Here is a 22,133-nt window from a genome sequence, read left to right as displayed (position 1 = left end):
AAATGGTCACATGGATATTAAACTGCTGCAAAAATTGTATGTGAGCGAGCCTAAGATATTTCCATTATATTATGCTCCAGCACTTCCAAGATATGGCTCGTGGAGCAAACAAAGAGCTGGAAAATGTTGTTTTTTAAATGATAGATGAAGTCCATAGTCACTATTATATATGCATTTTTGATTACATTAAAAGTCAAGGTTCAGTATGAACGGCTGTGGTTTTAGCACATGGCAGCTGATTGTGTTTGGATTCCTGTTGGATTCTGGCGCTTAGTGGATAGCAAGAAATTATTACAGTACCATGGGTAGTCTCTGCAGCATAGATAGCCCAACAATAGTTTTCATGGGAAAGTGGGTGAGATTAATCACTGTCTGGGCTCATGGGACGTACACAAGGGGATAATACTTCTGTGAGATTAAACTCAGGGGACAAGACAAACTAGAGTTTGACATAAGGATTTAAGAATTCTGTTAGCACTGTGCAGCAGAGGATTTGATAAGGACCATAGATTGCAGCTGTCTAATTATTATTTCCTTATGAACTTGGAAGGTCCTACATATTATTGAGCACTTTCAGTAACTAGAATCGGAGCAAACACTCATGAAAAATGATGCTGTTATAAGTTGAACTAACAAACTCACACTTGGGCCACTTGAAATAGTTGTCCTTGAGAGTTTCAACATTAGCTCGACAATAATTACTAAGTAAAAAAATGAACTGGAAACAGATCATGTCTCCTAAAACAAGAATAATACCACAGAAAGGAGAGAAACTGAGGCGGAAATGGGAGATGAGTCGGGGGGAGGGGGGGATGGCGGCAGAGAGCCGAGAGGGGGCCAAGTGGGGGAGGAGGGGGGAGAGGGGATCGGAGTCCGAGGGGAAGAGGCGAGAACACAAAGTAATATAAAAAGGCCAGTACATTATCCATCGTGGGTATTCATAGTTCGAGCCAATTAGTCTTAGGATCCCAGACTGCCAAGCCCCCTTTTTTTTGCCCTATGACTTTTTTTAGCATAGATTGCCCATTCCAGCCTATATGTAGCGAGCAGTCTCTCTTGCCATTGGCCAAAAGAGGGGGGATTCAGATCTTTCCAGTATGTGGCTATACATATCCGCAAGATGGACATTGCAACAAAATTAATGCCCCACCTTCTTTCGGATCTAATCGGTCATATGGCCCTAGCATAATGGTACTAGGTGTAAGATGAATATCTAAAGGGAGAATTCTGCTTAAAAAGTGTTGAACCTCTACGATTAAGGGATTACGTTTAGGACATGTAGCAAACCTATGTACTGCATCCGTGCTATATTCTGTACAGCGTGGGCAGTTGGCACCGGGACCGGTTGCCCATTTAGTGACCCTACTGGGTGTTATGTATAAAAAAAAACAGTTTGTAAAATTGCGCTTGCAATTTAGATGATAGGAGATATGTTTGTGCTAGGCCCAGAGCAGAGCAGAAAGCATTCGGTGGAGTGTTCAATTTAAGCTGCCATTTAGCGTCAGTTTTGCTCATGTCATCTGGCCGCGGTTCATTCAAGGTAGAATAGATATTTCCTATCCTTGGCAAGTTAGGGCTTAGTAGTTTATCAATAAGGCCAACTGCTGCAAACCCTGCAGACCCCCCAGTTTTATGTATTAGATAGCTCGTGATAGCCTGATATTGGAAGATCTGATTATTGCCCAGCTTATAACAAGTTTGCAGGTCTTGAAATGACCGGATGTGGCCGGTGTTAAACAGATCCCTTAATCTGCTTATGCTTGCCGAATACCATTGATGAAGATATGCATTTTTAAATATCAGAGACAGGTTATCATTATGTCTAATGGGGGTGTAACAGTTTAGCTTGGATATTCCAAATACTTTGCAAACATTACAGAAGACCCTGTAAGCACTGAACATAGTCTTAAATCGAACTCGCTTGTAGTAGTCGAGTTCCAGTTGACGCCAAAGACCGTGCCTTACATTTTCCCCCAGAAGTAGAAGGTAAGAAGAAGGCATTCCTGATGGATTTAAGACCCAGTTCTCGTATAATAGTTCACAGGAGTGTTGTAGTGCCGCAGCAGAGTAATATAATTTTAAGTTGGGGAGAGCCCAGCCTCCCCTTTCCCTAGGTAGAAAGAGGAGATTAAAGGCTCTTCTTGGCTGCTTGTAGGCCCAGATAAACCGCAAAAAGATTTGATCAAACACGACAAGTGTGCGATTATTAAATATAAGCGGGATTGTCCAGAAAAAGTAAAGTAGCTTAGGAAAGTATGTAATCTTTAGGACGTTACATCTTCCTACGATAGTTAAATGTAAGTTATCAATTTTCCGGAGGGATTTTTCCATATTGGTAGCGAGAGGAGTCAGATTTTCTGACACCAATGTGTCTAGGTCTGAGACTATATTGACTCCTAAATATTTCGCTTTCTCAGTTATTCTACTGTCAACCCAACTTAATTTCCCATTAACGACAATCTGTGTTTTTGTTTTATTTAGGGCATAGCCAGAGATTGTATCCGAATTCCCTGAGCTTCTTGTCCAGAACCCTGATGGCAGAGTCGGGTTCAGGAGTTAATATAGCTAGGTCATCGGCATAAGCCATGATCTTTGTGTCTATGTCGAACCTGCTCAATGGCAAAATAGAGGAATTTAGCTCAATTCTTTTTATCAAAGGGTCAATGTAGAGAGCGAAGAGCAGGGGTGAGCAAGGACACCCCTGCCTCGTTCCTCTTGTGATCTTAATTTGCTCTGTCAGATGGCCATTAATGAATATTTTAGCGGTAGGATCTTGATAAATGCATGCACCGCCTGAACTATTCTCGGACCGAAACCAATCCTCATCATGATAGTCCATAGAAATTACCAGGAGACCCGATGGAACGCTTTTTCAGCGTCTAGAAGGATTAATGAGATCGGGGTCTCCTGACACCTCTGCGGCATCAAATAAGGTAATAGTGCGATGGACGTGCTCGGTAGTACCTTTTTTTGGTATGAATCTGTGTTGCCAATTGGAGACTAATGGCTCAATGTTGGCAGAGAGTCTGGTGGCGATAGTTTTAGAGAAAATTTTAGAGTCAGTGTTGATTTATGTTATGGGCCTGTATGATGACATTTCCAGAGGTTATTTGTCCTTTTTCGGGAAAATCACTATTTTGGCTGATGACCAAGAGTCTGGCGGTTTAATCCCCTCAAAGATAGATCTTACTACCTTAATGAAAACCTCTTTTATTAGTGGAGAGAAAACTTTGTAAAATTCAACAGGTATACTATCCATCCCGGCAGCTTTGCCATCCAGAAGGCTAGTGAGTGCTGTTAAAATCTCGTCCCACGTTGGAGAGATTTCTATTGCCCCGTATGCATTCGCATTAGGTTTGACAGCGGGTATTGTCGCTAGGTACTTCCTGACCTTAGTTTGTGTGTCTGCATTTGTTCCTTATATTTCTTCCGAATAAAGTTTCTCGTAGAATTTCCTGAATGCTTCCTCTATTTTTCTACGGCAGAGGTTGTTCATTCGGTATCTATATTTATTGTAGTGATGGAATTAGCATTTGCCTGCTGCCTAGTAGCAATGGCAAGCTGATGACCAATACGTTCTCCCAACTCGTAGCATTTCTCTTTTGATACTGCCCATTTAATGGCTATTTTCTCTCCAACACGGTACCCATCTCTGATTTGGCCATTGAAACCGCTAACTGTGCCTCATCTACTCCCATTCCTACCTGGACCGCCTGTATTAATTTTCTCTCCGCATCTATCATCGGTGCTAGCAGCAAGTTGATTTGCATCTTCTCCTTTCTGTTCCTCCTAATAGAGAAACGCAATGTCTCGCCTCTTATACCTGCCTTGAGAGTGTCCCATACAACCATGGTGGAAGCTGTCCCGTTATTTATATTAACGAATTCTTGTATCCACCCGGCCATATGTTCTCGGTAGCTGTTATCATACAATAGTGCATTTTCAAAGGTCTAATGCGAGATTGACTCCTGGTTAGCCCAGCCATCTAGATTTACATTAAGGGGGTTGTGATCCGACAAAAGTTGGGGGCTACATCAATAGAGCAATTGTGAATAAGGGCAGGCGAGACAAAGAAATAATCGAGTCTGGCTAATGACAGATGAGGAGCGTAGAAAAAAGTAAAGCTGATCAGATCCGGCTTCAGACAGGCCCAGACATCTTTTAATCCGTGAGTATTTATCAAGTCAAGTAACGCTCGGAACACTGGGTTTCCTGCCTTTATAAGTCCATGACCCTGCTGATTCCCAGGTGCTGGGCAGGTTTAAATTCAAGTCCCCGCATAGAATTACCGGCAGTGGCCAGTGAGCAAGCTCTTCGTTTACTTGATTTATTATACCTGGGTCATCTAGGTTGCTGGCATAGACTGAGCATATTGTAAATGTGAATTTAGAAGATAAGGAGCACCTTGCAAGAACCCATCTTCCTAGTGTGTCAGATTTAACTTGAGTAACTACTAGCTATGATGTTTTCCGGACCAGAATCCCAACCCCCTTTACCTTAGCCCCCTGAGACGTTGCCCCAACAGTTTTAAACCCAAGAGAATTCAGCAGGAGTTTCTGGCCCCCTTCAATGTGGGTCTCGTGGAGACCTATTATATCTGCCCCCATCAAACGTAATGCCTGTGCAGTTCTCTGCCTCTTTGATAGATCGTTCAGACCACAGATGTTTAATGACACAATCCTAAGTTTATTTAGTGGATACATTATTTGGTTCTAATGGTGGCCTATATCTTTTTTACGGCGACCAAGACCCCCCCCCCCCCCCCCCCCACCCCACCCCACCCCGGCACCCACCCCATCATCCTGACCCCCGCTCAGACCCCCGATCCCTTCATCTACCCAAAAAACACACCCATCCTGCTCTCCTACACTACAATAATACAAAAGTTTAAGGTTGAAATAAAGTTAATCAGCCGGTTAACCTTTTTCACTGCCGGGCTTTGCTGCGGAACAAGTTGTTCCTCTGCATCCTGTTCTCATGCTCCTCCAGCTTGATCATTATATTGGTAAGGCAAGCCTCGTGAGTTGCAGATTGTTTCTTTACTTGCATTACTTCAGTGTTGAGAGTCTCTGTTCTTCCTTCCACCATAGAGACCCTGTCGCCGATTTCGTTTGTTTAATTTTCGGATACCGCCCTGAAATTTTTTGGAGGTCCCCCTTGCAGCTAGACTATCTGTTCTAGCTTCTTCTTGGAATTGTTTAATAGACTCAAGAATCAATAGCAAAGAGGGTTTGTGCATACTTGCGGAGGTTAGCTGTGGACTTGCCCCATGTTACTGATTAGTTACCCCCAAGGATAAAGTCCCTTGTAGATCTGAGTGATCCCATTTCAGCTGGCTACGTCTTTTGCTTCAGCCTTTTTTTTATAGTACCCGCCACTAAGTCGCTTTGCTTCACTTCAGACTTGCTGTTTTCTGATGCGCTTGATGCCTCATCACCTGTCCCCGATAGAGAGCCATCTGAGTGGAGAAGAAGTTTTCATTCGCTACGTCTGGGGTCTGTGGGTCGGTTGGTCTATGATTCTCATTTTCAAGACCATTTTCTGCCTCCTTTTTATCCTTGACAGAGATGTCTTTTGCTGCTTCACGGTCGGTAGGGGTGGAAACAGTAGAGATGGTGGAGAGGGTAATATCATCAGTAGCAGAGGCAACGGTAATGGCTATTGTAGCTTGGTCGCCAGGAGTGGGGGCTGGTGACAGAGTTTCCTTATTCGCAATAGACTCTCCTCTGAGGTCAATCATAGGCGATTGTACGGGCTGCAGCGAAGGTTGTATAACATCTTGAGCTGAGACCATGCCAGGTGGGCTACTAAGTTCGATTAAAACAGGAGTAGGGATGGGAGCAGGAGTAGGGGTAAGTATTGGGGTTTTTTTAAGCACAGGATAATGTCTAGCAATGGATGGAGGGTTTCCAGTGCCTACAGTGCCTGCAGTTAGGTTTTCTTTTAAACTGTTCGCTCCTCCAAGATTGCCTGGTTTCTTTACCCCCCTCCAACTTCCCTTTTACCTTTATTTAGGAGGTCTCTTTTTTCAAGTACTTTCTCCAGTTTGTCCCTGACACTTGGTTCTTCGTGGGTCGTGTTGACTTTTGCTTTAAGAGTTTTCTGATCCTGCGTAGTCATTCCGCCACCCCTGCTGCTACGCTTCTCAAACGGAATTCAGCTGCCTCCGCTGGTAACACTCAGCAGCCTCGAGCACTTTTTAGGTTTTGCCTCGCCAAAAAGATGCGCTCTGCGCATCTTTTTCGCGCAGGCGAAAACTTGATGAGAACTGTAGTGTGCTTTGGGTCGGCCCTCGTCATTCATTGGCTGGCTCCGTAAATGGAGCCTAGCCATTGGATGAGGGGCCTGTCCGTCAATGCCGGACCAGACACGGGGGCGTTCCCGACATTCTTTGGCTTTTGCCGACGTCACGCGACGCCGGGAACGCCCCCGAGTCTGGTCCGGCATTGCCGGCACTGTAGGGAACGGGACGGACATGGAGCTCTCGGCTGTTGGGGAGCGAGTGTTTGCAGCGGAGGCACTGCTCAAGCGTCGGGTGCGGAAGGTGAGCGAAATGTTTGCCGGTTCCCACCCCCTCTCCCGCTCTCCGTGTCTCCCCGGCCCTGTTCCCGCCCCCTACCGCTGCCTCGGCTCCCGTTCCCGCCCCCCTACCGCTGCCTGGGCCGCCCTGTTCCCGCAGTGCCGTTTCTCCTGTGCAGGTCACGTAGCAACACTCTGGGACAGGGGAGGGGCGGTACTGGCGTTGCAGCCAATGGAGGTGCAGCGGAATATTCCACGGAGCTCAGTCCTTAGCAACGGCGCTGGCAACGACAGTTACGTCACGAGAGTATTATGGGCTGCCTGGGCCACTGACGGGTGTAGGGAACGGGACGGACATGGAGCTCTCGGCTGTTGGGGAGCGAGTGTTTGCAGCGGAGGCACTGCTCAAGCGTCGGGTGCGGAAGGTGAGCGAAAGGTATATGGGTAATAGGAGAGGACCAGTAAGGTAGGGCCAGTGTATACTAAAGGTCTGTCAGTACAAGGTAGTCTTAATATCGAAGTTGTCAGTAAGAGGTGGTTCTGGGGGAGGGACATGCTGCAGAACTGTCAGACGCGTGTGCATTTCGGAGTAGTCACCCTGAACTATTCAGCCCCGTTTGTTTGAAGACTATTCTACAACGAATCTCATCTCTGGCCCCCTCCCGCCCCCCCCATCCCCCCCCATCAAAGAAAAAGCTTCCACCGGCTGCTTCTAGCAGTGGAAATCTCTGCATATAATGACAGCGATCCGAAAAACCCAATGGACCCGGGACCTGCTGTTACTGGCCCCATCTGAATTAAGCGAGCACTCGTAACGGGGGCATGCGTCACAATATTGAGACTGATTTTTTTTTTTATGACTTGGCCGAAAAGAACACGTGGAATGCACGCAGCGTCTCCCATGCGTAGGGCCGTGGGGAGTGGGCAGTGGGCCATGGGGAGTGCTGGGTGCAGCGTTCACTCAGAGGGTTTGTGGTGTCCTCCAGTGCTTGGACCGCTCTGCTCGGGTTGCTGTTTGTGTTAGATTTAGAAATGGCACCAGTGCTGATCAGGGGGAGAGCTTGCCTTTCTTTTCTCTGGAAGCTGGGGCAGAGTCTCGCACTTCTGCTCCCAGAGCTACAGGAGAAACAAAGCGCCGTACACAGGAGCCAGACCGACAAGAGCGGGAGGGGGGTCTTCCAGGCATCCCTGGGCTCCGGGCTTCCTTCGGGTCAGACCAGGCTAGAAGAGCTGGGGCAGAGTCTCACACGTGTCCTCCCAGACCTACAGGAGAAGCAAAGCGCCTTACACAGGAGCCAGACCGACGGGGGGTAATCAAAGAATTACAACTCGAGTGTTCAACCCCTTGACGTCCTAGAGGCCCTCAGCTGGGCTTCTCTGAACAGCTGGACATAAGGACACACAGAGTGGGGGCGAGCCAAACACGAACAATCCGTGGGTGGAGTGGGAGGAACAAGGGGGCGAGAGAGCGAGTGAAGGAGATTCAGCTTAGTAGACCGAGGAGAGCGCATGAGTCAGTGCTTAATTTGAGCCAGGGATGCACGTGGGCCCAGCACTTCTAGAACGACCCGTGCTGTGTCTATGAAAGTAAAGTTAGTAACAGTTGGAAATCTCAAAGTATTTTGCGTGTTCCTGGAAGTAGAACGCAGTCTACTGACAATGATTTTGTACAAATCGTAGTGATAATGTTACAGTTCATAATAGTAAGGTAACACCTGATTCTGGATTAAATTCTGCATCACGTGTCAAACACAGTGGAAAGGCTCGAATGCATTCAATTGGATTGAAAGCTTTTGTAAGTTGCTCAAGTTTGGGTTCTTTCCAGGTCGGTTTAGTAAATGTAGGCTATGATTCTAAATGGAATTTTCTGTTATTATTCTCGCCCCCTTTACCATAGAATTTTCCTATTGATACCAAAGAAGCGCAGGGTCACGGGGTGACGTGCAGGCTCACGGGGTGGAGCGCAGTGTCAGGGGGTAAAGATGTCCGTCTCTTGAGTCGAAGTTGGAGTCCCGAGGACGAATTGTGACGGGCGTTAAAGATGGGCCGGTTCTGGGGGTGATGGGCGGGCTGGGCACGGACCGGGTAGAGTGGCCGCAGTGGGCCAAGATAACGTGTCTGCACGGGGTGAGTGGGGTGGTGGTCCCAGTGCAGACACAATTGTGAATCAGGTGTGAGCCGTCTCAGCATTTCATCCTTACTTGGTTGCTTTTCTGACCGAATACTTTGCCCGGCAATCAGAATGATGCTACATAGTCAGAGCCTGTGTTAACTACTCCGTCCGTATGCTGGTGAGACACACGTCAGTCTTGACCTAACCTCTCCTGAGAAGTTATGAAGAACTTCTTCATAAACCTGCAGCAATTTCAAGACTGTCCGACCTGCCACCCCTTGAAACACAATCCTTCAAAATGAGTATCTCCTCATCGAGCCCTCTCGCCTCGTCCTCTCCTGTACAATATTGGCCTGAATCCAATGGCGAACTGGATTGCTAACAGGCAGTCATTGGCAGGGTTTCATCCCGGACAAAAGACCTCATGTGCAGTTTCTACTGAATGATTTCTAAAAAATCTGCACTTTTAGGTAAGATTTCTTTGGAGGCTTCGTTGATATATTCCCTTACAGGCCCTCCAAATCCTTGTCCAATCTCTTGCTTTCAAGATGATTACAATGTGAATTATCCGCTGACTGCTCTTCCCAAAAAATATCTAGCCCCCATAAGGCATTTTTAACTTGTAGTGGTTTTCTTCCGCAAACGGACCAAACCAATGTGCATTAATTGCAAGTCCGAAATTACCCCCACAACTCCCCCTCCATTTCCTTTCCCCAAACAATGTCCATACTCTTAACTAAATGTAGCTTATGAGCTCAGTCGGTTCGCAGCACGGGGACTGTGGCACAGTCCTTTTCTGGAGTGGAGACAGAATTTTGAAATGGATAAAAGGACACATTCAGCGTGGAGGGGCCACTGCCCCCCCCCCCCCCGAAAATTACTTCACTGAATGGGAAACGTTATTTTAAGCAGAATAGGGAATAATTTTACCCTGGCGCGTGGTAGTCGCGCTAGAAATGCAGCTTTTTTGGCAGGCACACAGATAAAAATAAACAAATCCGGCTTAAACAGTAATGTTGTTGTTGGCAGCTTTTTATTAAAGTGCGTTTTGCTTTGTGTCCTCGGCGAAGTGGTGTTCTTATCTCTGTTGGTGGCGTGGTATCTCCTGTTCACATCCTGGAGGACGTCCCAATCTGTGACAGTCTTCCTGTGGTTTGCAGTCCAGTTTTGCCCACTGTGTATTGTTGTGCATTCACCTACTACGACAGTTTACTTTGTATGCTCAGTGCTTCAATTCTTTAGCTTCTATTGCTGGGTTTAAAAAAAATATATTTTCATATTCTCGGTTATTGTACTTGTGTTTACCGCGGATATATCAGTGTGCCTCACTTAAGTGCCATTTCTTAGCTAAACTGCTCTTTAAAATTGGAGGCTAGCGCAGCGTACGAAGGGGGTGTTGAACGGCTCCTGTCAGGATTGGGAGGTGGGGGCTGCGTCATGCGCGCGCACTTTATTTTTCCGGGTATCTCGCGCTCTCCAGTGACGCCGAGATTGATGGATATAATACAGACTGCGCAGAATGATAACTAATGCACACCAGAAGGGTCTGGTATCCTCTGTGGATGAGATCTAAAGCCCTGTGACTCGCATTAAATGTAGCATACTTCTGCTCTGTGTGGGGGGGGCTCTGTGTGGGTGTATGTGTGGAGGGCGCTGTGTGGTTGTGTGGGGGGGCGCTGTGTGTGTGTGTGGGGGGGCTCTCTGTGGGTGTTTGTGTGTGGCATTTGCGAGAGATTAAGCTATTGGCATTGTAAATGACAATGCCATTTATTTATGTTAAAAAAAACATAAATAAAAATAATGTCAAGAGCAATGCCAATAGCTCTAACTTTAACAAAGGCAAAACCATTGCATTGTAAATGCTTGTTAATTGAATTAGCGAGAGCAGCAGAGATGCAGTCCGCGATTACCGGGGAACCAGCGCAACACCGTGCACGCAATACCACAGAAACCCAGGCGCGTGATCCAGTATCTTTGTGCCCACACCGATCATAGACCGAAGCTCGAGGTGCCCAGGGTTCAGGTGCGGCAGGCGGCGATGACAGCACAATCATCCGCTTAGGTTCGTTGAGGGCCAGGACTGTTTGCTAGGGCGAAGAGCCGATAACAGAGTCCGGCCATTCACGTCAGCCTCGCTTTGCATGTGGCGTGGTGGCCGGGAGAGGAAACACTCACACCAGCGTCATCTGCTGTCAGCTGCTAAGGGCCTCCTTATATTGTGATGCTGCATCTGGTAAGGGGGGGGGGGGCTCATCGTTATTTGGGGCGGTCACGACCCACTGAAGGTCAAATGTTATTTGAGAATGTGATCAAAAATATTTTCATCTACCTGATGTATATATTTGTAAACAGACATGTAATATTTAATATTGTGTGTGTAATAAATGTACTTTTCCTTTTTCAAAGAAAAGACGCTGACTGGGCAATCCTTTAATTGAGTAGTGTTATTGTGTGCCAGCGAATGGAGATTACTTGCCCGCACCACCTCCCAGGTTACTTAGTTCACAGTAAGGAAACAATTGTAGCCCTATTAACGTGTGCAGGGCAGACATCCTTAACACCTAATAACCCAATTTCTTGCACAAAGTAAGAACCGCTTTCTCACAATAATACAGTAGAGGACTTAACAAAGACATATTTTGGAGGTCAAGTTTAAGCTTGTCTTGCTGGTGTGGAGCTAACATACAAGAGTCCAAAGGTATTCAAGCTTCCGGATATTTCGATTCCTTTTAATGAAGGTATCAATTGAGCTAGGTAGGTAAAGCATAATAACTATGTAAAACAAGCACCAGACAACTCATGTTATAAGCGCTTGGTTGGCAGGTATCATGGATATAAGGAATAAAGTTGAGGGAACATTGTCAGACTTATGAGTAACTTATTGAATCTTAAAGAGCAATAGAGCGAAGTGGGGCAAACCTGATCATGCCCATGCTAAGACATCAAGCGAAAAGAAGCTGACATTTTGGTGCTTTCAGTTTAAAACACTGTTGCTATTTAAAAAGTAATGCAGCATAATTTTGTCACAACTTTGCGTTAGAGGACATATTGTAAGATTGAACCTTTACCGGAGGGTTGACATGGAATTAAAGATCAGTTTGGGTGCCATGCTTGTGTTTCAAGACAAATCTATGCATGATGTGCGAAAAATCCCACCTTATTGTAATCATTGAAGTTGATGTGGCTGTTGTCTAGATGAAAATATTGTGCAATTTATGGATCCATACGAAGAGAACTAAGTGCCAGATGTATCAAAGGGTTTTACCCATTCTGTGTCTATGGGAAAATGTGTTCATACATGTGGCCCTAAGTCATTGCAATGTATTAGATCTACCCGTATGTTAAATAATGTAATTCAAACTCTCTATATTTTCTCTGGAACAAAATCAAAAGTTGAAAGGAATCTTTGTGCTTTTCAACCTTAACAAAGTTAGTCACTTACAACTTATTAGTCATATCCATAATAACTAAAAGTGTTGGCTTAACTGTGTCATATACCTCAGAGGGGCTGACAACACTACACTACGTAACACACCATGGAGACAGCAGCGAAGGGGCATGTGGGCATCCTTGGACAAAATCCTAGACCCATACAAACCACTATGAACAGCAACAAAGCCACACTCCTCCACCAGATCAAAACTCCACCGAGAACTTACTAAGCTTAGAGTATGCTACCAGCTTTCTCTTTTCCCTCTCCACCTCAATTTCCTACTTACTTCCACCTTCACACCCACTCCCCCCCACCTCACTGGGATAGTGGATTGGGGGGCAGCTTGCACAGTTGTTGTGAACCTGTACCACCAGCAACTTAGCCAGGCTGGGCTGCTACCATGTACCGACATAACGCTGATGATTATATGTTATATGTTTTTCTGTCTTTATGTTGTATGTATAAAAAATTCCAATAAAAATATATAAAAAATAAAAAAAATCCTCTGTGCTATACCTATGCCTCATATTCTCCTGTGATAATAAACCAATTACATGCATGTTTTGCTTACATCACCACATCCGTTAGTCAATTAACATGTGAGTACAGCGCACCATTGGGTCACCTACATTTTTAAATGACATTGCTTTAGGTAGCTACTTGAACTGACCTATCCATAATCATTTGACAGGTGTTATAAAGAAAAAAAAAAGTTTAAAGTGAATTCATAATTGGCTTTGGTTGTAACCCCCAAGTAAAGGTGTAAAAGTTTAAGTGCAGTTACGGTCAACAATCATAACTGAAAAGTCTCCAGCACAATGTTCGGCCCGGGTGGTGTCAAAGGGCTTTAAGTGCTTGGGTATCTATGTCAGGCCGGATCAGAAGGAATTCCCAAATAAGCCGCCTTGGCGCAGATGTCGTGTCATTGGCGCACTCTTCTGCTTTCACTCATGGGTAGGGCGGCTTTATTTAGAATGAGGCCACTACAGGGCTCGACAAATCCACTCGCCCGCTCGCATTTGCGAGGGAGAATGGATGAGGACGAGCTATTTTTAGGTCCTACTCGCCCTTTCTGGCGAGTAGGAAGTCAAACTAACTTTTGTCCTCTGTCTTTGAAAACAGAGCAAAAGTGACAAGATAACATGATTTAAAGGCATTTTTATTGCTCATTAAGGGAATGAGCAATAAAGATGCCTTTAAATCTTGTTAACTTGTCACTTTTGCTCCGTTTTCAGAGACGGAGGTCAAGTGGGTTGCAGTCAGGTCGAGGGGATTTTCCATGGTACTAGACCAGCAGGACTAGTACCATTTTTCGGATTTGTCGAGCCCTGCACTACCTCGCCTCCTATATGTACTCCAAAACACCCCATATCCCATCCCTCCGATAGTTTTTAAACGGGTATCCCAGGAAGTTAGAAAGTTGCTGTGGCAGGGTGGCGCACCCAGAATAGCGTTGCACAAGCTACAGAAGGGGGCATATGATGGTGGATTGGCAGTTCCAGACATTCGGCTATACCATTAGGTCATCAATGATTGGATATACGGCTACGCAGACATGGACAAACCAGCTTATAGATCAGATAGAGCCTTCATGCCGGGACGAAACTGTGAGCCTCTTATATACTCCGGAAAGACATGAGCAGAGTGGCCGGAGCTCACCAAAGTGGTGATACAGTGTTGAAGGGAAGCCAATAAACTACTAGGTTGGGTGGGGAAGCTAACTGGTAAAACCCCGTTGTGGGTGGATGATCCCCTGAGGAAGGTAGCAGCACTATTGGGGTTTCAAGGGTGGAAACTGATAGGGGTTGAATACCTGGGTGATGTGTGGAAGGGAGACTCCCCCTTACTTTTGAGAAACTCCAGCAGTAATATAACTTGCACCAAACTCCTATTATATCAACCCCTGAGGCTAGTTCACGCACTACGTGCCCACATTCACAGTGACACCTCTATTCCACAATACTCCCCACTAGAGGATAGGTTGCTACTGGACCCAATCAAGGATAAGCCGACCTCTACGGTCTATTTCAAGCTGATCAATAATGTGAACGATCCCTTGAGGGCCTTCCGACACACATGGGTAAAAGACCTGGGAACCACAGATGACGAGGAGTGGCAGGAAGCAATTCAGATCCCAAGAGAAATAGCAGTCCGCTCCAGATTTAGACGAATGCAACTTAAGGTCCTACATTGCACCTACTACCCGAGCTCCCACCTATACACATGGGGCAGGACCCTACAGCGCTTTGTGTGCGGGATGCCAGGGAACCTTCATACACATTTTGTGTGAATACCCAGAGATTGCTAGATACTGGCAAAAAGTCACGGCAACCAAGTCCAGGGTTGGGGGGTTGGTTCCACTGGATGTGAAATGATTGCTTCTGATGATAAAAGGTGACTTGGACTGACCCAGACACAAGGGGATATGGTTGGCTTTGGCTGCAGGAATAGCGAAGCAAAACCTTGCCAGCGGATGGGGAGCACCGCTGCCTCCGACGCTGGAGGACTGGAGGTAGGACCTCGATTGGTGCCAGCACGCTGAAGAAACGGCCTCCAAAAGTAGGGTGTGTCTTAAGAAGTGGGAAAAGATATGGGCACACTGGCAAAAGTACTGAGGAATGAGCTTGGGCGACTGAGAGGTATTGGGGGCCTCCACTTCCTGAAAGCACCCTGTAAACATACTGTTGATTAAGTACTGTACCTGCCTTCCTGTCCACTGTTGGAAGTGCATATTGTAATGTATGGTCTATTGAGCTATGTTAATTAAAAGAGTTAAAAAGAATAAAAAATTAAATTATACCTGAAAAGTCTACTGACATTTGCAAGGTTTAGTTAGGACCGCAATTCATAACTTGCACAACAGCCATTCAAGCCATAGTTCGCACAGCAGATGCAATGCTCATTACCTCAGAATTGATGTGACAGATACAATTAAAAAAGTTTTAAGAATAATCTTACAAGTAAGATTATATATCACATTACCTTTTACCATATGAAATAGATGGCTGTGAATGTACTATTAGTTATTGGTTTCAGTATGCTTTATCTAAATATATACTAGCTGTTGTGTTAAAAACACCTGAAATTAGGACCAATATCCATAACCTGCACAACAGCCATGCTAGCCATCATTCACTCACCAAATGCAGTGCTTATGGCCTCACTACAATTTTACCTGTAAGTAGCGACACTTAAAAGGACAACATAATGAACAATACTCTCTCAAATCAATACATATTATTGCCTTGATAGTCCTCTTTCATATGGTTGAGAAAAATATATTTAATCCCATCTGTAAGATTATTCATGGGCGAATGTTTCTACCATCCTGTCTGAAGCTTGCCCCAGGCATCTTTAAGAAAGTGCTGGCGGATGTGATGACTTTAGTGGCCAAGACTCCATGGATTTCATTATTTGGTCAATAGTCTAGTGAAAGCAGAGAACTCAGCAATGGTTAGGGGGCCATCTTTGATGAACGATTATGCTTATCCACAACTTGGGCTTTACCATCAACACCCAGAAGTCTCATTGTTCTGCCTCACAGAGGTCCGCATTTATAGGGCAGTATAGGACCTGATCCACTCTTGTTCTTCTTTACAAGATCGTGGATATTTGGGAGATGATTCTAAAATTTCGAACTCCGACTTAGCTCCTGGCCCTGCAGAACTTGTGTGTGCTTGGCCTCAATGTCTTGTGTGTCCTGTTGATGCCACACACCAAATGAGAGCCTGTCATAGGTGCCTGAGTTCAAACTTGCTCAAACATCAGGGGAGTTTCACGGATCAGGTGCGGATCTCCTCTTCTGTTAATTCACATCTGCACTTGTGGATAGGCTCCTCCAATCTTTTAGTGGGTTGTCCATTCACTCCCCACTGGTCTGGAGGCTCCCATGTGTGCACATGGCCTTTGGTCCTCAAAAGAGCAGTGCCTGCCTATAAATGTACTCGAACTTTGGGTAGACTTCCTTTTATTGGATGCATTTCTCCCTTCTAGGTCTGGAACAACATTCAGGTTCTGTCTGACACTATTGCCACCACTGTCTAAAGAATAGACAGGGCAGTATTCTGAATCCCATTCCATTACATCCTCATGTTCGCCATGAAGGTTCTATTGTCTTCTCTAATACATATGATACTACGCCATGTCTTCCCTCATTTGATTGCATGATTAACGTTTAGATGGTCAATTGTGGCACTTTTTCTGAAAGATTTGCTCACCTCGTTCCCTCACATACAATTTATTGTTCATCAGTGGTATTTCTACCTTATTTTGACTTTCATGATGGCTCTCCATTTGAGCCAATACAGAATTACCCGGTAGACCTCTTACCATGAAGACAGTTCTGTTGGTGGCAATAACTTACCCAGATAGGGTCAGAAGTTCTGGCCCATAAGTCCATCCACCCTTTACAGTTTTCTATCCAGATTCATTGGTCTTTGCACCTTCCCGCCCTTCTTATTCACGGTGGTTTCTGCCTTTTATAGTGCTCAATATATTACTCTTCTGTCTTTCTTTCCTCCTCCACATCCAACCAAGGAGGATATACCCCATTGGACCCCAGACAAATGGTGTCTTGCTAATTAGACCGTATTTGTCAGGCCTCTCCTTGGGCTTTGCTAGTGCTAAGAAGGGCAAGTAGACAGTGACTAAATGCATAATTTTGTCTGGGGCACCCTTTGTATCTAGATCTGCTACACTTTGGCCAAGAAAGACCATCAGGAAGACATTTGTCTCCACTCCACTGAGCCACCGGCATACTCCGCAGCCCTCTCCAGAAGTGTCCTGGTTTCTGACTTCTGCTGGGGCTACATGGTCATACATGGTCATACATGGTCATATTTGCATACATTAGCCAAGCATTTATGTCTCATGTTTTAGGCATGCAGTGATGAGTACTTTGTGTAACCTGTGTTGCATGACTTCCTTAGCTGAAGCATCACTATTCACTGTACACCTGGGAGGTATTGCTTGGGACTTATTCAAAAGGCGAGTGATGTGTGGGAAGTTTATCCATAAGAAGAATTTACTTGCCTTCGATAACGGTATTTCTGGTAAACACATAATGTTCCTCATCAATATTCTTTAATTCTTTACCCCCCATCCCCTCGAAGTGTTAGTGCAGTGACCAAGGCAAGCAAATATGTACGTATTGTGTGTGAGCCACATGGTATCACCTCGTGGTGTTGGGAGCTCTTAGTGATAAAAAGGTTTTCAGTACCAGTCTGAGGCCTGGAGAGATCATTCATAAGATGAGGAATCTGCGGGAGGTTTGTGTATCCACCAAACATACCTTTACCAAAGGTAAGTAATATCTCTTAACTTCATATATATTTATCACCTTTAATGATGGTCATAATACAGGTTTAGAGACTTTACAGGAATTTGTTGTGAACTGTGGTATATTAGTGCATTCAAGACCACCTGAATCTGATAAAGAACCTCATAGCTCTTCAGTGTATCCAATGCAAAGCAAACAACAAAAAAGAAGCAAACAACAAAAAAGAAGCAAACCACCCTTTAAAGCAGTATGAACATTAATTGAAAAACTGATTAAAAAATGTGTAACAATAATATGAAACCTCATTAAACAAAGTATCTCCCAGTGAGGGTGGGTTTGGAGAGCTCAGATGTGAAATCTCTTGCAATTTCCGGAGTGCCCATTCTAGGCGAACCTGATTTACGTCCTAAAATAAAATGCACTTCATAAGGTATCTATAAGGGAAATAACGTGTGCATGCACACATCTCTGCCATGTGAGTGCTGGTCAGGGAATACTTTTTTATCAAATGGTAGTTAAACTTATGGAGGTCTAGGCTGCTTTGACTGCTCTTTTTGTTTGAGAGATTAAGAAGTAGGTTCTGTTTCGTTAACATAAGCTTATTAATTTAACGTTCGCCCAAGTTGCTCTGATGCGCCTTTTGAAATGAAATAACTTTCTGATGCTCAGTAATTGCTATCTCTTCTATTCTGGATATCTCTGCTGCCTTTGTTCTTTTTCATAACCGGTTACTAATGTATTCATGCTTGAACATCAGAGGATTCCCTTATTTTTCATAGAAAGGAGTATATTTTCTGGGTACTCGACTCCGGTCATCACCAAGAAATGCCAAACATGCTGACATTTGCTGGGCATTTGGCAAGTGTACTGACCTAGGAAATTCTTAAGCGATTGGTACATCATCTGGTTGTAGCCAATAGACAACTAAGGCTTACTCCCAGTAGTCCATCAATGAGATATAGCTGCTAACCGAGAATAGGCCAAACACAACTGCAGTAATACATCTTCACAAGCCAAAAGCACTATAAACTATGCCAGTGGCAGAATGAGTATTAAACAATTTCCTGTGACCTAACCTAATTGATTTATGTATTGAAAATATGGATATGGCTTTGTCTTTTAATAGATTACTCTCAATACCTTATTCCCAAAGTTCTGAATAGGTGCCAGCTAATCTGCGAGTCTGGCACTTCAGTGCATATTTCAATTCAGATGGCAAATTTTTACATTTATCAAATGTCGTCAAAAAGCCTTGGTTTAAATATGCAACATATATGTTCACAATACATGAACTTGGACATTACTATTGTCACAAAAAGATGTTCATGATTTTGCTTAGGGAAAAATATGAATTGTATGCCTCTTTTCTTTCAATAGGATGCCTTACAGCCTGGAGAAGCAGGAAAGCATATAATAAGAGAACTGGTCCATAACTTTTTGATTGAGCTTTGCTGCTCTTTGAAACATGGTATCAACTTTTATGATCCAAGCCTTGGTACAGCTGGCAGGTAAACACAGTCCCTTTCTTTCTTCTTTTATTGACTTTACTGGGCATGCCTTGGTTGAGAGTATGCCTTTGCTGTGTAGGAGTAATTACTGTAGACCAGGGGTATTTATTTTCCCTTCCTTTTCCCTTTGCATTCCTTTATGCAATGTTATTTCAAGTAGAAAGGGTATTACATCTATTATTATAGAGGTATGCTGTCTTGGCAAGTCTATATTGCTTCATTATTCTCCTAGATTACTAGTCTCAAATAGATAAAACTACTTAAAAATGACCTCCCTGAGGAAGTAGTCCAATATGGTTATGTTTATGATTTTTAAAAACTGTGCCAGATTTGAGAGTCTACGCTGCAGTCTGTTGTTAAACAACCAGACCTGTAGTCCGTGTGCATGGATATGACGACCATTTCAGCTGTCTATGTTGCAACTAGAGAAAAGTTGCCAATGAGCGTTGTCATCAATTCCTTGCCTCTTGTCAAATCAGTGTTGCGCATGAATCTTTTTCTGGATTCAACTTGTTGTGCATTATTTTGCCATCTAGTGGTTGGGACTGGAATTGTCTTTCTTTTTTTTTCATCTTCTTTTTGGGTGTCGTCGACCACCATTTGGTGGTATATCTGTCCCCTGTGTGACGTCAAATGGTGCCCTGGATATTACTGTGCGTAGTCGCCATCTCCAGATTCTTTTCCTCCCGTTGGGTTTGGAAGCAACGGAGAAGCTCCGAAGGTTTTAAAGAAAAACTTGAAAATGTAAAATGAAATTCATTGCATCGCTGAAGACTGCGAAGAGACAACGACAAGAGAGAAGGTGCCCCTTCCCTCTCCCCTACGACGCCGGACCCCGTGCACCAATCACGTGTTCAGAGAATGAGGCAAGGTAGGGGACGTGGAAAATACCCCCTTTAAATTCTACCAAAGCTGCCCCCACAAATTTGCCCACGAGGTTTGCAACTTCTGTCTTCCAAAGGACCACCGTGACGAAGACTGCGAGGCCTGCGCTGCTTTCGTATTGAAGACCTTGAAGGGACGCCAAAGGCAGAGGCTGGAACATTACACCAACATTGGCAATTTTCATAACGCGCAATTGCTTAAAGACCTGGAATTGTCAAGTGATGACGACAGTGTTGAGGAAGCTGAGATAGTACACTGAGGATCGGATGTCGAAATCCTCAAGACTGCTGCTGAAAAGAGTCAGACAGAAAAGGAAAGGTCTGAGGGATTTTGAAAAGAAGACCCAGTAGGTAACAAAATCTCTGAAAGTCCCATAGCTTAAGTCCTCCGACAAGTAATCCCACAAGGCAGTCTCCGCATTGAAAAAAAACGGCAACCGAAGGTCAGCCGAAAGCAAATGAGACCCACTGATCCCAGCCAAGGAATACAGATGCTGACAGAATGCCGAAGGGCTTGACTATCCCATCAGATCGAGAGGGAGTGAAGAACAAACATCAAACTTTCAAAGACTTATTATCCGTCGATAACAAAGAAAACACCTTCACCGACGCTCGACACAAAAAAGTCGCAGGAGTTCCAATTGAAGAAGTGAAGACTCGAGGCAGAAACGGCAGTACTTGTTCAGCGAAAAAAGGAGTTCGCCTTAAGGGCATTTTGAATCCCAGTAAAACCTTTGATGACCATAGGCGCCGAAGAAGAGGAATCTGCCTTGGAGTCTCCACCAACTCCAGAACCCCAGGAAGAGGAACCAGAGGAAGAGGTTTATGAACCTGAGGAGGTTGAAGGAAAAGGAGGGTTCGACGAGGAGCCATGGTATGGCCTCGACACAGACCATCCCAAAGAGGAGATGGACTACTGCCTCTCGAGGCCACCATTGCCAGACGACCTCTCAATGTATAACAGCCTGATCAAGAGGGGCTGCAGAAGCTTATGGACTGCAGTTGGGAAAAAATCAGGGAGATTTCTGTTTCCTCCTCAAAACATTGATGCCTGCAGAAAAGGGTAATCTATATCTGTCAATGTTTTCCAGCATTTTAGATCAAGGCAAGCAAGCCTTTCGGGAACCTGCAATGGCTAAAGCAGCTACTTCCCAGGTCGAAAAGAAGTAAATGTCTTCAACACAGGATCCAAAATGCATACAAGGGAACGCCAGTGCTGAGTCCATCATTGTCGCGACTGCAAGAGAGCCGAACAACGCACACACCTCTATAGGGCCACCTCCAAAGAAGGAGAGCAAGAGGCTCAACATGGTGCGAAGGAAGATTGAGAGGGAGGCCGCAAAGCACTGGTGAGTTGCCAACTCTAAAGCACTGCTGAACAGGTATGGCCATCAGCAATGGGACGAAATGGAATCCCTCATGCAGTATCTACCCAAGGAATACAAAAAGAGGGCCAAGCAGTCATTCAAGAAAGATGAAACTTCGCAAATACATGCCTGAAGTCTGCTTTAGATGCAGCTGATACTGCCAGTAGACAGACGTGCAAGGGCACAACTTTGAGAAGACATGCCTGGCTGCAGGTATCTGGGATTAAACTTGAAGTTCAAGCCCCCATTATCAAAATGCCCTTTACAGGAGACACACTATTCCGCCAGGCGGACGAGGATTCCTTACAACAAATCAAAAAGGACAACGAAACCGCAAAGGCTATAGGGGCACTGCAATACAAAGGCTCATTCAGAAGGGGTGGAAATGCAACCCGAAGGCCCACAGGCCTTTCACATTGGGGCAACAGCAAATACAAGTCAGTTCACACCAGGCCACACAGCAGACCACGTACCAACAGTGGCAGCACCCAGCAAGGCAGCCCTTTCGTGCAAGAGCGAGGGTGAAGAGGACAGGCTTACAGAGGGCAACAAGTCAGTGACTTGCCCAACGAAGCAGGCCCCCACAAAACACCAGTGAGAGGCAGGATAGGAAATTTCCCATTGAAAAAATAATCAGACAATTAGATTTTGAACGTGATATGTCAAAGATACTGCAAAGAAATACTCAGAAAACGAACACCAATTCCCCCCAAAACAAAGAAATAGCAAAGAAACAAGACCGTACACCTCAGGAAGGAGGTCAAAGAACTCTTACAAAAGAATGCAATCGGGTACCAATAAGGGATCAAAACGAGGGGAACTACTCACCTTACTTCCGGGTTCCAAAAGAAGACCTCACCCTAAGACCAATCTTGGACCTCGGGTTCATAAACAAATTCATCTGCACGTAGCATTTCAGGATGACAACACTTCAAGGAGCAATTCCACTCTCTCAAAAGGGGCACTATATGGCTACATTGGACCTGAAGGATGCCTACCTACACATACCCATGAATCAAGGGCACAAGAAA

The 22,133-nt window shown here is 44.9% G+C and overlaps 1 protein-coding gene across 1 annotated transcript in view; it reads left to right on the top strand.

Annotated features, from left to right (window-relative positions):
• URB1 (URB1 ribosome biogenesis factor) overlaps positions 1 to 22,133 on the top strand; it is a 783,310-nt gene that overhangs the window by 79,048 nt on the left and 682,129 nt on the right. Inside the window, exon 8 of the mRNA XM_086933991.1 lies at positions 18,721 to 18,851. Within this exon, the coding sequence (XP_086790117.1) occupies positions 18,721 to 18,851 (131 nt within the window). The remainder of the gene's footprint in view (positions 1 to 18,720; positions 18,852 to 22,133) is intronic.

The sequence above is a fragment of the Lissotriton vulgaris genome, chromosome 8 (assembly GCF_964263255.1).
Source record: "Lissotriton vulgaris chromosome 8, aLisVul1.2, whole genome shotgun sequence".
Taxonomy (NCBI): domain Eukaryota; kingdom Metazoa; phylum Chordata; class Amphibia; order Caudata; family Salamandridae; genus Lissotriton; species Lissotriton vulgaris.
Note: the sequence above shows the minus strand (reverse complement) of the source record. Positions and strands in the feature narration are given on the sequence as shown.